This window comes from Triturus cristatus, chromosome 7, assembly GCF_964204655.1.
Source record: "Triturus cristatus chromosome 7, aTriCri1.1, whole genome shotgun sequence".
NCBI lineage: Eukaryota > Metazoa > Chordata > Amphibia > Caudata > Salamandridae > Triturus > Triturus cristatus.
The window spans coordinates 1,560,177,951-1,560,195,770 of NC_140590.1; the positions used below are offsets into that span (position 1 = coordinate 1,560,177,951).

At 43.4% G+C, this 17,820-nt stretch overlaps 1 protein-coding gene across 4 annotated transcripts in view; it reads left to right on the top strand.

The window, feature by feature from the left end:
- ZNF335 (zinc finger protein 335) overlaps positions 1–17,820 on the top strand; it is a 357,780-nt gene that overhangs the window by 88,314 nt on the left and 251,646 nt on the right. For all 4 annotated transcript variants that reach the window (XM_085619363.1, XM_085619366.1, XM_085619364.1 and 1 more), the window contains 2 exons: positions 3,526–3,638; positions 4,101–4,119. In XM_085619363.1, the coding sequence (XP_085475489.1) occupies positions 3,526–3,638; positions 4,101–4,119 (132 nt within the window). The remainder of the gene's footprint in view (positions 1–3,525; positions 3,639–4,100; positions 4,120–17,820) is intronic.

Below are 17,820 nucleotides of genomic sequence, written 5' to 3' on the forward strand. Positions count from 1 at the left end.
CTACTTCAAATGGAAATCTGACTGGTACCTACAAAAGACGGGCACATCTATGGGCAATTGTACTGCCCCAACATACGCCAATATCTTCATGGGCAATTTTGAACAGACACACATATTAACCGATCCAGAGTGGCATAATCATTTGAAAATGTTTGTACGTTTCATAGATGATATTTTCATCTTATGGCAAGGATCAACAACAACTCTCACCAATTTATTGGAACAACTTAATACCATCGATCAAAGATTACAATTCACCTTTGAAATTCAACATCATAAAATAAACTTCTTGGATGTGACGATCATACAAACAGACAAAGGTTTTCAAACAGATCTCTACAGAAAAATCACCGACAAAAATAACACTTTGGCATACAATAGTTTCCATCTCAATGCTCTAAAAAACCATCTACCATTCACACAAATCCTTAGAGTCAAACGAATTGTATCAGAATCAGACAACATAACAACACGTACCAAAGAAATGCTACAGCGATTCAAAAGTAGAGGATATCCTCAAAATATCCTTCACCAAGCAGAGGAGAGAAACAACAAAATCAGTAGAAAGATGGCATTATTACCAAGAACCAGGACTCAACAAGATCGCATGACCGTGGTGTCAAAATACTCAACAATGAGTAAAAGATTCAAGGATACCATCAAAAAGCACTGGCCTATACTTCGACTAGAACCAGATTTTCACCAAATTTTTGAAAATGAACCAATATTCGCATACACCAGAGCAAAAAATTTGGGAGAAATAATAAAGAACCCCACTCAACCAAATCAACCTGTTCAATACAAAGGTACCATCGCATGCAGAAATTGCAACAATTGCAACAACATTATACCAGGACCACAAATAACTCACCCAATGAGAGGATACAACATCAAACTGAAGGTAACAGCCACTTGTGATACTACAAACACCATATATGCCTTAAAATGCCCATGCGGGAAGATTTATGTAGGACAAACAGAAAGAAAAATAAAAACTCGCTTGAACGAACACAAAAGCAACATCAGAACAAACAATGCAAAATCTACTGTAGCTAACCATTTCCAAGAAAGTGGCCACAACATAAGCCAACTTAAATTCATGGTTCTAGAAACGGTTAACAAAACCGAAGAAAGAGACAACCATAAAACATTGTTAAAACGAGAAAATTATTGGATACGTCTACTAAATTCCATGAAACCACATGGGATGAATGATCGTATGGAATTTACATGTTATCTCTGATTTAGATTGCCCACTCGACATTATCTTGGGAAATATTAATTTGCAGTATTCTTAATTACTATCAACAACCTGCATGTATCTAGCACCATGTGTTCATTAGTCTATAGTTTGTTGCATGAAATCTAGGTGTTTATCAGATTACATTAAAACACATGCACTACTAGATCCAGAAACCTCCACTTCAGTTAATCCACATTACCTGCCGTCACTCTTACAGTCCCATTTCGACTTTTACACCCCAAGCACATTTAACTACACGCCCACAGAATCCACATGGAATCTTCAATTCAGCCACGGATACCGAAGGAGAGTGTTTGGCTACCGACACACGCTTACGGATCTCACTTGAACCGCACTACGCAGACTCACTAGTAAGTACTGATCACGAAATATTCAGTGAACCGGGCGCATTAATCAGCACACACATAATTGTATCTGTTTCACGAACATCTACCAACGAACACAAGGGTACTCGCATAATTCACAAACATGAGGCACCGGAACAGACTCACATAATCTCAAACACCGGAGCACGCTAGATTCACTACGAACAGGAAGAGCCACAAACTTATGTTATGTATTTTACAAATTCAACCGGACCATGAAAAAGTAATTAAATTGTTTCTTTGTTTGTTAAACATACTGCATAAGGGATACAACTTGTTTATTTTGTTCATTTTGTTTTAGACAAACCCCTGACGAAGGCTATACTTCTAAAGCCGAAATGCATTGGGATATATGAGACACGTAGAAACTTGTTAATCACCGCATCTTCGCTTTAAAAAAAACGTCGTGATGAAATAAACGAACGTTCAAACCAATTGACAACAATGTAACTTTATTGAAAAATCACAAGCAGTTGTTTATTTGATTCAACAATGAAAAGCATTCATTTATTTAACCAGTGCCCAGGGGACACACCCTAAACTTAGGGTTTGCTACATCAGGATTTATTTCTGCTTATGACCCTATCCTGAACTATTTATGCAGAGTCAAGATGTCATTATAGCAATTCAGGGTCTATATGGCCCAGCAGCACAAGGTTGTATTTGCCCTTTTTGTTAAACTTCCTTGTGATGTTTTAATACCTTTTTAATAAACTGTCTGTTTTAGTTATAAACATCACTTTTTCCCTGTCCATAAGGGGCAACTCTTCACTTACAGTACATCACAAGAATGGTAACATTGGCTTCCTCCACTGGTGGAATGGCTACCAGTATTCTGCTACGGTACTGTGGATATAAGCAAAGCAAAAATCAATTTCAGCGTGCCCCATCAGAAATCGGACAACACAGCTTCCTTGTTTTGTACCATTGTGGTTGTAGGAGTTCCCTTCTCCCGCAAGTTATGATCTTCAGAAGTTAAAGTATAGTACTCAGGGTCTCACAGACAAATCGGACAAATCTCCCAAACATCATAATTGAAATTATTTTTTAAACTGCTTCATTAATTATTCTGACCTTAATCAGCACAGTGCGTTGCTGTCTAGAAACATGTTTCCCAGCTCATGAAGTTGCCTCTTTGTTCATGAGGGAGGGAATCCGCCTACAATTCAGGTTCCCCATTGATGTTGTCAACTACTGAATGCAGAGCTCCACCCAAACAAGCCCCCAAGAAGCTCAATCTCTGGCACATATGAGATGTGGCTGCCATTTTGAAGTCCATGTGTGCATGCTTTTTCAGTTTTTGCTCTCTCTCCTGGGTTATTTTCACTCAAATCTGCAATTCCACTGTCTCTTTCATTTCCACTTGTAGAGGCTTTCCCTGACATGAGTAGAAGCCATAATATGTTGTTGGAGTTCCATTCTGGAACCAGCTTCTCGATTGCCACAGTACCCTGTTGTCTCTTCAAAAGCCTGTAGATAGGAGAAATAGGAGAGTCGAGGAAAGACAAGACTGTATCCTGTCCAAATAAATCTCAGTCTTCACTAGGCTGTGATACAGAAAGACACTTGCAAATCTAAAAAATATTGTCTCTCATGTTCCTTCTTACATCAAAAAGTACTCCACATAAAACAAGCTACTTGATAACGAATGGGAGTAGAATTCAGCTGAAAGCCCTCTGTCTGATGCACAGAGCCATTTACAGTGGAGGGCCAACCTTTCTCTGTTGCTAAGTGTCACCTTACAGATAAACATAATAATACCAGAATATAATAATATGTGGGTAGCTACTTCCATTAAGTGTGAACAAAGAAAAGAGATGCAGTCTGAAGAACTTTCATTTGAAAGTGAAATATGCCTCTCTTATGAGGCCATTTTGTTGTCTGTTTGTTTTCTAGGAGCACATGTTTCACCATGAAGGCAGGAAGCCTTACAAGTGTGATGAATGTGACTACGCTAGCGTGTACAAAAAAGATGTTACCAGGCATTCTGCTGTGCACAGACGCGACCGGTAAGTGGGGACGGAGGAATCTTCTGAAACTTGGACAGAACACCTGTGAAAGAGGTAAATTAGGGTTCTTATAGCAAGCAGAGGGCTTATTGTTTGTCTCGTGTGGTCAATTGAGGAGGGGCTCCTGCTAGAATTTGTTGGACGACTGAGTTTATGTTGGAGAGAATTATAGAGAATCAGGGTTGTGACAAACATGGGTGGCTAAAGGCACACAGGTCTGAGTAAAGTGGGGACTTATTAGTGTTTGGAGCCTGGTATTTGGTCTAATTGGATGGGAAATAGATTGTGTTTCTCCATAAGGTTATAAGCTTCTTTCAGAAATGGTCAGCCGACGTTCTCATGGGGAGGTTCAGGAGTTGGGTTTCCTTCTGCATGGCTCTTTGCTGCAGGGAAGGTAAATATGCAGTGAGTGGTTATGCTAAGCTCTCCAATTGCTGACTGATATTTTGCCCTTTTTTGCAGGAAGAAGAGACTAGATCTGGTGAGTGTAATGTTTCGTCTTTTTGTTCGTTCACCCAAGCTTTCCCGTACTGACTTTGTCCCTTTTATGCTTCCGCTCTTGTCACATCTCAGTACTTTTTCCTGCAACCGACTCTCCAACCAAAATACTTTATGTTAACAAACCTGCTGTGGTGCAGAATTCCTAAGCCCAGCGTGATGTAAATAAATATACCCTTAGAGATGATGGGTTTGTAAAAGGGTATTTGTGTGGTACGGATTCTCACATTATCTGATTGCTTCCTATCATCTTACTTAAATAATTGCCCCACTGGGGAATTAATTTTAGATCATCCAATGAAAGGAGAATTATTTTCTTCTTGGATCATCAAAAATGAACCCTTTCCTTCTCCCAGGGGTGGGCCTATGTATTTCTGTACTTGTGTGCTCCTACATCTTTATAACCAACAGCTCTTTAGTGTTTGATTCATCGTTATGATCACACCTACATATGTTTTGCTGATTGGCTGTGACAGGGCAAGAGGAGAATAATGGGAATGAGTGGCAATTGAAGTGAAAGGGCACATTATAAGTTATTGTAAGGGTCATATATTACTATTGAAACATTTTCCATATATGACAATAACTATGGACAAGGCACGTTGATTCCGTTCCTTTTAGGTGTTTACATAGTTGCTTACAGCTCTTGGCTCTTACATCAGTATTTTGAAAACTATGTGGTTAATTGCCTCTTTGGATCATTTAGATGTCATTAAGTCACATTCGTTGTTTGGGTGATCCAGAAGCAAGACAACCAACTAGTGTTTGACAATGAATAGTGTCCTGTAGAGTGGTTTTCATTTCACATTCCCATACGCTGTATAAGGTTTGCCTTGAAACATGTCCGCTACTCAAAACTGATGGTGAAGTGTTAAAGGTGACATCCCCTGCTGAAGAGAAGTGATAAAGCTGAAGGTATTATGCGCGTCTGTTGATGCAGAATCAATCTTCCATTCTTTCAAGGCTGATAACACAGTGAACAAGTCCTGTGCATAGTAGAGGTTGTGTTGCAAGTGTTTTTGTAAGTCTCTAAACTCTATTTAATATGTATTATGCAGTCTAAACGTGTATTTAATATTGCAAAATGGCTTTGACCTCATGGGCTTGAAATATAACGCAGTCTATCAGTTTCATATGTGCCTGCCACAAACTGGGATGAAAACAATAATATTGTATTGTATTGTGCAGCAGTTATTCAATTGTTGTCTGTGTGCAGTGCAGATTTAATGATCCTGGAGGCAATTTGTGGGTGAAGGGTGTGAGGAAAGTGGTGTATGGTTGTGGAACATCACTGTGTAATACACTCACAATACTATTTTCGGTCCATCAGGCTCATTTGTAAAATCTTAGATAAACCCTAGGTACCTGTGGCTTCGAGCAGTCAGACTTGAACAATGGAAGTACTGCAAACCAATCAAAAAAAGTCACACAACACAAAAGAAATCTAACCCTAATTTATAAAAATAGGTCTTATTTTATTGAATATTTAGACCCCAGAATGAACCAAATCCAACCAATGGTTCCGGAGAAATAGATTAATAAGCAAATCGCATCTACCGCGGTTAGCGCAAACTTTTGAAACTTTGTAAAACTTTTGTAAAGTTGTGTTGGGTCATTGCAGCCCGCTCTAGGCGACCAACTCTGGTAGGGAGCAAGTCAAGGGGGGCAGTGAGGAATTGTACTTGTCACCAAAGCAGTCTCCAGTCTAGTTCCAGGCTCAATTGGCGAACCACCATAGACTTCAGTTGAGTGGTCCTGATGACCGCTGTAAATTTTTCCTATTTTGCCCATTTTTCACTCTTCCAAGGAAAAGATTTTAGAACCGATTTTAAAGAATTGAAATTTTAAACAAGTGAGGCCTGCTATGTTGTATGTTTTAATGTTCAAGGATGTTCATACCTGTGTGAATATAGGGTATTTTTTTAAGTAGCACAGTTAAGCTTCGGGAGGAATGGCCTTAATTTGGCCACGGATCACTCAGTCCCTCATGCCCCTCGCACTGCTGGAATATCAGAGTTTTCTATCCTTTAATGATAATTGTTTGTAATTTAGGCGGCAAAGATTCATTTGTCACACGGCCCCATGGCTGTGCATCAACTTAAGTTGCTCTTTAGATAAAACCAACGCATCACACTATCTGTTGACGGAGCCCATTCCGGGGCCAGTCTCTAACTAGAACCAACGCATCACATGATCTGTTGACAGAACCCACTCTAGGACCAGTCTCTAACTAGAACCAACACTTTACACGATCTGTGGACAGAACCCACTCTAGAACCAGTCTCTAGATAGAACCAACGCATCACACTACCTGTTGACAGAACCCACTCCAGACCCAGTCTCTAAGTAGAACTAACGCTTTACACGATCTGTGGATAGAACCCACTCTAGAACCACTCTCTAGATAGAACTAATGCATCACACTATCTGTTGACAGAACCCACTCCGGACCCAGTCTCTAACTAGAACCAACGCTTTACATGACCTGTGGATAGAACCCACTCTAGAACCAGTCTCTAGATAGACCCAACACATCACACTATCTGTTGACAGAACCCACTCCGGTGCTAGTGTCTAACTAGAACAAACACATCATATGATCTGTTGACAGAACCCACGCTAGAACCACTCTCTATATAGAACCAATGCATCACACTATCTGTTGACAGAACCCACTCTAGAACCAGTCTCTAGATAGAACCAACGCATCACACAATCTGCTAACAGAGTCCACCCTTGGACCAGTCTCTTACTAGAATCAACGCATCACACGATCTGTTGACAGAACCCACACCAGGGCCAGTTCCTAACTATAACCAACGCATCACACGATCTGAGGACAGAACCCACTCTAGAACCAGTCTCTAGATAGAACTAACGCATCACACTATCTGTTGACAGAACCCACTCTAGGACAAGTCTCTAGCTAGAACGAACGCATCACAGTATCTGTTAACAGAACCCACTCCAGACCCAGTCTCTAACTAGAACCAACGCTTTACACGATCTGTGGACAGAACCCACTCTAGAACCAGTCTCTGGATAGAACCAACACATCACACTATCTGTTGACAGAGTCCACTCTTGGACCAGTCTCTAACTAGAACCAGCTCATCACACGATCTGTTGACAGAACCCACTCCGTGGCCAGTCTCTAGATAGAACCAAGGCATCACATTATCTGTTGAACCCACTCTAGGACCATCTCTTGCTAGAACCAACGCATCACACGATCTGTGGACAGAACCCACTCTAGAACCAGTCTCTGGCTAGAACCAACACATCACACGATCTTTTGATAGAACCCACTCCGGGTCAGTCTCTAACTAGAACCAATGCATCACACCATCTGTGGACAGAACCCACTCTAGAACCAGTCTCTAGATAGAACCAAGGCATCACATTATCTGTTGAACCCACTCTAGGACCATCTCTTGATAGAACCAACGCATCACACGATCTGTGGACAGAACCCACTCTAGAACCACTCTCTATATAGAACCAACGCATCACACTATCTGTTGACAGAATCCACTCTAGAACCAGTTTCTGGCTAGACCCAACACATCACACGATCTGTTGATAGAACCCACTCCGGGTCAGTTTCTTGTTAGAACCAAAGCATCACACGATCTGTGGACAGGACCCACTCTAGAACCAGTCTCTAGATAGAACCAATTCATCACACTATCTGTTGACAGAACCCACTCTAGAACCACTCTCTAGATAGAACCAACGCATCACACTATCTGTTGACAGAGTCCACTCTTGGGTCAGTCTCTAACTAGAACCAACACATCACACGATCTGTTGACAGAACTCACTCCAGGCCCAGTCTCTAACTAGAACCAATGCATCACACGATCTATGGACAGAACTCACTCTAGAACCAGTCTTTAGATAGAACCAACACATCACATTATCTGTTGAACCTGCTCTAGGACCATCTCTTGCTAGAATCAACTCATCACACGATCTGTGGACAGAACCCACTCTAGAACCACTCTGTAGATAGAACCAACGCATCACATGATCTGTTGAACCCACCCTTGAACCAGTCTCTAGCTAGAGCCAACGCATTACATGATCTGTTGATACAACCCACTAAAGAACCTATCTCTAGCTAGAACAAACGTATAGCATGATCTGTTGACAGGTCCCACTCTAGAGCCAGTCTCTAGATAGAACAAACGCATCACACGATCTGTTGGACCCACTCCAATGCCAGTCTCTAGGTAGAACCAACGCATCACACGATCTGTTGAACCCCCTTCAGTTCCAGTCTCTAGCTAGAAGCACAGTATCATATGATTCTGTTGACTTAACCCACTCGTGACACAGTGTAATTAGAGAACCCCTGATGGCACCGGGTATCGATACAATTCACAAGTGAAATAGCTAATGCACAGAACCCTCTGCAGTCTTAAAACAGAACCCAGTCTAGAGATCTCTTCAGAAAACCCATTGGCAACACTGTCCCTAAAACCCACTCGTGACGCACTCTTCAGCCAGAACCCACCCCGAACAGCATCTAGAAATAGCACGTGCTCGGTGCAGTGTTTAGGCGCGGCCTACAGTCGGTAGCGAGAGCCATCGCTGACAGCCTGTAGTCAGGAACTAGAACCTGGAGGTGAACCCCCTCATTATACAGCTTAGAGAGACAACCCGCTGCTTTTTTTTTTTTTTGTCCTCATATATGCCACCAGTATATACTCTAGATGGGAACCCTGTGTGCCTTTCACATTGTCAAGTTGATACCACCCTGGACTCAATGTGTAGCAGTCAGGGGTCACCCAGAGGTAGGCTGTTTCCTTGTCCCACTCCCCTGTCCTATGATGGAATACCTCGGACGTGGGGAGGACAGGACCGACACAAACCTGTGGCATAATCATCGGACCATTATATCGACAACCAGGCCACCAATTCCGACCACACATTGTCTGTATTCTCTACTTGGCACGCCATGTCCATCTTACTAACTTCTATAATGTTTCGTAAACAATCAGTAAACCTGGGGGGGGGGGCGCTGACTTCCATTCTTTACAAATCTCTCTCCTTGCTATAACCATCACATAGAATATAAATTGTGAGGAATAGCTATTAACGTTGTAGCCAGGTGGTAAGCCAAAAAAAACTAACCTCGGAGAGCATGTAATAGTGGTTGTTAAAACCTTCCCCAGGAAGTCCACGATCTCCTTCCAGTATTCAAGAAGCTTTGGACATTCTAAGAATATATGTATATCATCGGCTGCCAGGAGTTTACAGCGTGGGCAACAATAACTCTCAAGTGTGAACCTGGACAGTTTAGCAGGGGTCCAGTACACCCGATAGACCGTGTACAGATGGTTTCTCCTTAGATTGGCTGGTTTTATTAGGCTCTAAGACAAAGAGAAAGAATCTGTCCAGATCTTACTAATTGCTTCGGGACTATCTGATATCAAATTACCCCAAAGACTCGCCAGCTCACAGTTTAACATTTCTGTTGCCCCCATTAAAGCCCTATACCAAAATGAAACCTCTCGTTTCCACCCTCCTCCCCTGCAGACAGACTCAAGGATCTCAAGGTCCCTCTCTCGCTGTAACATCTGTCTTGACCACCAGGCGGAGAGTTGGTAAAACTTAAATCTCGTTAAAGATCCATTTGTCAGTGACACTAAGGAATCCCAATCCATGAGGCCCGAATTGCCCCAGAGATCTCCCCATCTCCTCACGCCAGTTGTTTTTAGAGGCTGGGACAGCTGGTCCTGAAGGCACTCCGGAGTGCCCTGGGAGTCCCAAACTGGGGCATTAGTATGGTAATATGGGATTCCCAGAGCTCTCCGGACATATACCCAGTTCCTAAGGGCAGCCTGCAGGATCTTCAAGCGGACTTTTTTATAAAATTTCTGGTCGCCGAATTTGAATAAAAAAAACTCCTGTCCCTGTGGTAAATCGTGGAGCAATGCCTGGAATAGGCGGCCCTGCGAAGTTGAGTCCAATTTATTGGTCAATAATCTAAATTTTTTAAAATGAAAGGCATGACAATACATGAGTAGGTCTGGTAAGGCTAGACCCCCGATTTTTAACCCCCTCCTTAGCTTTTTCCAGGCTATCCTGGGAGATTTACATGCCCAGATAAAGGAGCCGATCTTACCTTGAAGGCTCTTAATCTCTTTCTGTGGAAATGATAGGGGGATGGAGTTATACAGAAACGTTAATTTGGGGAGTATAGACATTTTAATGAGGTTAACTCGTCCGTAGATATTTAATGGCAGACTACCCCATCTTGTTAATGTTTTTGTAATTTCTTTTGCTACTGTCTGCCAACTAATTTTCGATATATTTTTCAGTTCATGGGTTAAATTAATTCCCAAGTACCTCATTTTATATTTTACATTTTGTATAGGCGTAGTATTATTCCAACCCATTATTTCGGTCTTCTCCCTATTTATTTGATATCCCGAAAGCCTTCCAAATTCCTCAGCTAGATGAAACAGCCTAGGTATGGCGTCCGCGTGATTGGAGGTATATAAAAGGTCGTCTGCATACAGAGCAGCCTTAAGCTCTAGGTCTGCTATTTTAAAAGGTTGAATTACATGATCAGCCCTAATACAACAAACAAAAGGCTCAATATAAATGTCAAACAAAAGGGGGGATAGGGGGCAGCCCTGTCTCGTGCCGCGAGATATTTGCAACCAATCGGACAGGCCGTTATTAACCAAGACTTTGGCTCTAGGACCCTGATATAAAGATTTAATTCCCTCTATAAAAATTGGAGGAAACCCAAACCCAGCCATAGTGGCCCACAGATATTTCCAGTTTACCTGGACAAAGGCCTTGGCCGCGTCTATTGCAATTAAAGCTAACGGCAGCCCTCTGTCTTCAGCATAATCTATGGCTCCAATCGCCTGGAAGGTCAGCTCATTCAGCTGCCTCCCCGGGATGAACCCTCTTTGATCCGGGTGGATTATAGATTTTATAATTTTGGCAAGCCTAGTTGCCAGGATCCCAGAGTAAAGTTTCAGATCTGAATTCAAAAGAGAGATGGGCCTATAGGACTCATTTTTTTTTGGGTCCTTATTGGGTTTTGCGATAAGAGTAATGGTAGCTTCAGCCCATGTAGGGGGGATGCTGTGGCCGTGAATCAATAAATGGTTAAAAAGTAAAGTAAGCACAGGTAACAATTGCTCTGAATAATCAGTATATACTTCACTTGGTAACCCATCTGGGCCCGCCGCTTTCCCCCGCTTTATTCTCTTAAGTTGAGCTATTACTTCCCCTTCCATGATCTCACTCTCTAAATACTTCCTGTCTATTTCTGAGATTTGGGGTAAATTTCTCTGACTTAACCAAGACTGAGCTTCCTCTATCTCAACACTCTCATCTTCCGTATATAGGCCTTGCATGAACCCTCTCGCTTCCTCCCTAATGTCCCCATCCTCCATAATTGATATACCTGTCTCCCTTTGTGTTAAAACTTTAATATTGTTCCTAGATCTTTCCTCTCTAGCTTTCCAAGCGAGAAGGCCCCCACATTTCTCCCCATACTCAAAATTCTTCAGCTTACTGGTTTCCCATTTTTTCCTAATGTTCTTTTCGTCACTGACTTTAAGAGATAGTTGTAGTTCGAAAAGCTTCTTTTCCAATTCAGAAATCTTCTCTCTATCTGAGACAATGGCCACTTGTAATTCAAAGTCTTTTTCAATAATTGCTTTCAAATCATCTTGCTTTTTTTTTTTTTTAATAATCTTTCTATTGTGAGCCATTAAAGAACTCAACACGCCTCGTAAAAAAGCCTTATACGATTCCCACACAGTCTAAATGGTGAAGGAGCCAATGTTGATATTTAGGAATTCGATTGTTTTTTCCCTCACTTCTACCTTTACTCGATCCTCTAAAAGCAGTGTCCTCTCTAGTGTCCATCTAGTAACCGGAAGTCTAGAACTTAATGAAAAAACCATTTCAACAACCGCATGATCTGATATCCCTACTGGGATATGGGAAAGAGAGGTTATGTCTGTGAGCAAATGTTGGTCTACCAGGAAGTAATCTATTCTCGAGTAATGTTTATATTTCTTACTATAAAATGTGAACCCCCTAGTAGGACCAAATTTAGCCCTCCAAACATCCAACAAATTAAAGTCTTTCATCATAGATCCCAGGACAGAAAGTGATTTAGTAGGGGCATGGTATTTAGCCTTTGAGGTCCTATCCAAGTTAAAATCAAAAATAAGATTAAAATCCCCCTCCAAGATCACGGGACCTGGGGTCACTAGTAGACCTGCTATCAATTTCAATAGAGGACCAGGATTGTCGTCATTTGGGCCGTAATATACTGCACATATGTAGTGGATGCTATAAATGGAAAGGGCTGCCACAATCCATCTACCAGTTTGATCTGTTTCAGTCTTTATCAGCCTTATCCCCCCTATTTGCCCTAACAATTATCGCAACCCCCCTAGTCGCCCCCTTCTGTCTGGAACACACTATCTCCTGCACCCACCCCAGTTTCTCAAAGAGTGGCTTACATACATTCAACTCAAAGTCTCTTGTATTAACATAAGGTGGGCATCGGTGTTTCTTAAAAATTCACAGACCCTAGATTGTTTCCTCTTTTCACCCATTCCATTCACATTCCAGGAGATGGTTTTAATACTTATTGACCTACTCATGACCATACTCTGCGTTTTCTCTCATCCTGGGCTTGTGATTTTTCCTATATATGAGGACTATTTTTTTTGCTTTTTCACCCACTACCCAACACCCCACCCATATCCCTCCCCTAAGGAACCCCCCCCCGACATACCTGACGATGAAAACTGCCTTTAGGACTCCGGGAGAGCTGCCTTTGAGTCTACATACATCAGTGGGATATTTTATTATTGCTCCAACTATAAGAAAATTTAGTGAATAAGTGTAAAAGTGCTAAGTGACAAATTAGGGTTTAAGTTTTTATTTTAGAGTTATTTAAAAAAAAACATTTTTGTTGCTTTTATTGTTCCTTTCTTTCCCCCCCTTTTCCTATTAGTTACATAGGCTCCATGTCCCACGTACCCCTATGTGTCCCAGTATGGCCTATATTACCTCCAATATTTTATACCTTCTTTAATCCATGCCTCACCCCCCTCTAATTCCTTGTTTACCGGGTTTAATTTCCCCCTACCCTGTCACTTCTGTCTCATCAAAATTAAAAGATCGTCCACATCCGTGGTCTGGGTACAGTTGTACATTTTATTGTTCCACATGATCTTTAGAAGAGCTGGGAATTTCATTTGTGCTTGGGCTCCAAATGATCTTAATTCTGGCATTCTGGTACCCAGCTCCCACTGCCTCTGGGCTGTTCTTCCTCCTATATCAGATCTAATGAGATATGGGATTGCCCGATAGTGAAGGTCCGATTTAGAGAGACTTCTCCCCAAGATTAATTCTTTGATATTAAAAGTCTGAAAATTCACCAAAATTTTCCTTGGCGCCTTTCTGTCTGTGTGTTACTTGAAGGGGTCTCTATGTACCCGTTGACCTTCGGCCTCCAAGTCAATATCTGGACGGTCTTTTAAAACACCGTCTTTTAACAGATTACAGACAAACCCCTTAATGTCCTCCAGCTCCGCTCCCTCTGGTATTTTTAAAATTCTCAAGTTGTTTCTTCGAGCTTGGGTTTCCAGCCTCTCCACGTCCGAAGCCAAAGATCTATTCTGTATTTTCAGAGTTTCAATATCTTTTGAGTTCCCCTGGACAGATTTAGTTATGGCTACCACTTCCAGTTCCAGTTTACTGGTCCGGGTGATAACATCATCTAATTTAGATTCCAATAGGTCGAACCTGTCATGAATCGCCCTTTGGTTGCCCTCCGAGATCTCAAATTTAGTCATCAGATCTCCCCTTAAGGACTGAAAGAGGGAACCCAGCCTGTCCACGTCCAAACTCTCTAATTCCCTTGGGCTCCCCTGACCCTGATCCCGAGCCGGGCCCAGACCTTCGCCTTGCACTGAGTGCTTTTCCTGAGTAACAACCAGTAAGGGGACTACCTTTGTTAGGGGTACGTGGGACTGGCTAGCCTGGGGATCTGAACCTGAACCTTTAACCACCCCCTCGGTCTCCTCAGTCAGTACTGATAGTATCCCACTCCCGGTATCAGACAGACCTGCCAGAGGGGCAAATTGATTCTCCAAGGGGAGTGCGGAGGTCTCCATACTCTGTATTCTTTGTGTAATAAGATTGGACTCTGCCTGTATGTCGTGACCGGCAGCCTGTTCCATTATTTTGAAATAAGTTTTGAGTGAGGGCGAATTTTTCTTGAGGGGCAATTGCACGGTTTTAGGCACCTTAGCTTTTTTTATATTTCCTGCTTTTTTTTCTCCCCTTACAGGGGTTTAATGGCATGGGCCGTTCTCTTTCAACAGGATCTAACTCTCCACCAGCTTTCAGCTCCTGTGACAGAAGTTGGTATCTATTCCTTTGTCTCCCTAGTGGAAAAAGTGATGTAACCAGTTGTTGCCCTTGTTTCCGGCTTAATACTTTTACTGCCGGTGCAATAGCTGGTGTAGGGGTCGAAATAGAACGTGAGCTATCTGGGAGGGGGGTCTCTCAATTGGCCCCACAATTGGCCTCTGCCTCTGCCTCGTAACACGTTCTTGATGTAACTCGCGGTATTGACCATCTGTGGGGTTAGCCGGGGTAGGAACACCTATATCCTGCTCCATAAACTCGCGCTTCGGCGCTATCCCTCCACCACGGCAGCTTACCGCCTGAACTTGCACTGGTGCCGCATTACCCCAAGGGAGACGAGAGACTCTCTCACAGACTGGCCCACAGAGCTGCAGTAGGACGAGTGCTAGATGTGAGCTAAACCACCAGTTCCTCCGGCATACATCCGGGTTTTCCTTCTCCGGCCCTTCTTTCCCAATCATACGTGCCAAAGAGCAGGTCCTAGTGCCGCCACCTCTGCCGTACCTAGGCCGCGTAGTTCATAGATATACCGCTTCAGAGTGCCTACTCCAGCCGCTTGTTGTCCCGCTTCGTTCATCGGCATTTTCCAACCATCAGACAGTCTCCCGGAGCCGCTACGACCGGCGTTCAGCCTGCCGCCATGTTCCTCATCACCGGCCCCGCCCCCCGCGAGCCCCCTAGTGAACAAGTCTTGTGCATAGTAGAGGTTGTGTTGCAAGTGTTTTTGTAAGTCTCTAAACTCTATTTAATATGTATTATGCAGTCTAAACGTGTATTTAATATTGCAAAATGGCTTTGACCTCATGGGCTTGAAATATAACGCAGTCTATCAGTTTCATATGTGCCTGCCACAAACTGGGATGAAAACAGTAATATTGTATTGTATTGTGCAGCAGTTATTCAATTGTTGTCTGTGTGCAGTGCAGATTTAATGATCCTGGAGGCAATTTGTGGGTGAAGGGTGTGAGGAAAGTGGTGTATGGTTGTGGGACATCACTGTGTAATACACTCACAATACTATTTTCGGTCCATCAGGCTCATTTGTAAAATCTTAGATAAACCCTAGGTACCTGTGGCTTCGAGCAGTCAGACTTGAACAATGGAAGTACTGCAAACCAATCAAAAAAAGTCACACAACACAAAAGAAATCTAACCCTAATTTATAAAAATAGGTCTTATTTTATTGAATATTTAGACACCAAAATGAACCAAATCCAACCAATGGTTCCGGAGAAATAGATTAATAAGCAAATCGCAGCTACCGCGGTTAGCGCAAACTTTTGAAACTTTGTAAAACTTTTGTAAAGTTGTGTTGGGTCATTGCAGCCCGCTCTAGGCGACCAACTCTGGTAGGGAGCAAGTCAAGGGGGGCAGTGAGGAATTGTACTTGTCAACAAAGCAGTCTCCAGTCTAGTTCCAGGCTCAATTGGCGAACCACCATAGACTTCAGTTGAGTGGTTCTGATGACCGCTGTAAATTTTTCTTATTTTGCCCATTTTTCACTCTTCCAAGGAAAAGATTTTAAAACCGATTTTAAAGAATTGAAATTTTTAACAAGTGAGGCCTGCTATGTTGTATGTTTTAATGCTCAAGGATGTTCATACCTGTGTGAATATAGGGTATTTTTTTAAGTAGCACAGTTAAGCTTCGGGAGGAATGGCCTTAATTTGGCCAAGGATCACTCAGTCCCTCATGCCCCTCGCACTGCTGGAACATCAGAGTTTTCTATCCTTTAATGATAATTGTTTGTAATTTAGGCGGCAAAGATTAATTTGTCACCCGGCCCCATGGCTGTGCATCAGCTTAAGTTGCTCTTTAGATATTTGTTTTATTCTATTTTATTAACAGATTTTATTTGTCATTTGCACATAAGAGGCAGGGCTCTGTAACCCCAGAAGCCACGACCGCACAGAGTTACATGGAGATACAACGCAAAGGACAATTTTCATTTTGTGTTTTTTGGGAAAGAAAAACAGAACACCGAAAACAAACCAAGCAATTACATTCTTTGATCTATAGTATAGTCTCGGATCTCCACCCCCCCTCCCACCACCCCCCCAAGTTGCGCTTCGCTCACTGAAAATCGCTCACCCACCCGTGCCCGGTAACCACAGAAAGAGAGTAAGGACCACGGCCTATCCACCCTGGTAGAGACCCGACTCACCCAGGCCGCCCCCGCACCCCTATGGCACCCGACTCCCCAAAGAACAGCCCCCATCGCTCTAGTCCTACCCTACTCCCACTGGGATATCGTCAGTCACAGCAGGGGGCTCCAGCCACAGGCCCCGATAATCCGCCCACCGCTTCCAAATCTTGTAATGCTTGCGTGGGCAGCCCCGAGCCACAAAAATAGGTTGTTCCAGGCCCATACAGAAGTCCAGACCATGTTTCCAGGCGGCCACCGAGGGGGCCCGCTCATCCTTCCACTGCCTGGCAATGTCTCGCTTCGCCAAGGTAAGACCAAGCAACATGAGGTGCCGTTTATAGATATTACCCCCAATGCCATCCATGACGTGAAGCAACGCCAGCTGCGGCGTACGCTGGAGCTGCCACCCCAGGACCTCAGACATACACGAAAAAAAAACCCTATAGAATCGATCCGACGACGAACAGTGCCAAACCGTATGCAGGAAGGAACCCTCCGCCCCACCACACCTGAGGCACACCGGTGAGGCGATCAAGCCCGCTCTATACAGGCGCACCCGAGTGAAATATACCTGGTGTAGATATTTGAACTGGACCAGACGGAGGCGCATCGCAATGGCCGCGCCCCGCGGGGCGGCTAGGGCCTCCCTCCAGTCCTCTTCCTCCAACGAGCCTACATCGTCTTCCCACGCCGTCCGTAACCTATCCAGGGAGGGCGCACTATGGATGACCAAAGACTGATATATCCGTGAGATCTTTTTGGTTGCGAGATCGCCCATGAAGACTTTCGCCTCCACCGGACTAAATTCGGGAATGTCTGTCAGGCCCTCCAGGCTAGGAGCAAGTGCATGGCGAAGCTGGAGGAATCGAAAGAACTGCGTCCGGGGCATATCAAATTCCTCCTGCAAGTCCCGAAACGATTTAAGGGATCCATTCCTCGTCACGTCACCCAACGTTGAGATACCAATGTCGTCCCAGCCGCCGAACCCCTGTAGCGCCGCCAACTCCGGTAGCCGCCCATTATGCCATAGCGGCGTTTCCCCCGTTAACGTGTTCCACCACCCTATTCTCTTTAAGGACTGCCGCCAGATCTGAAAGACTACTCTGGAAA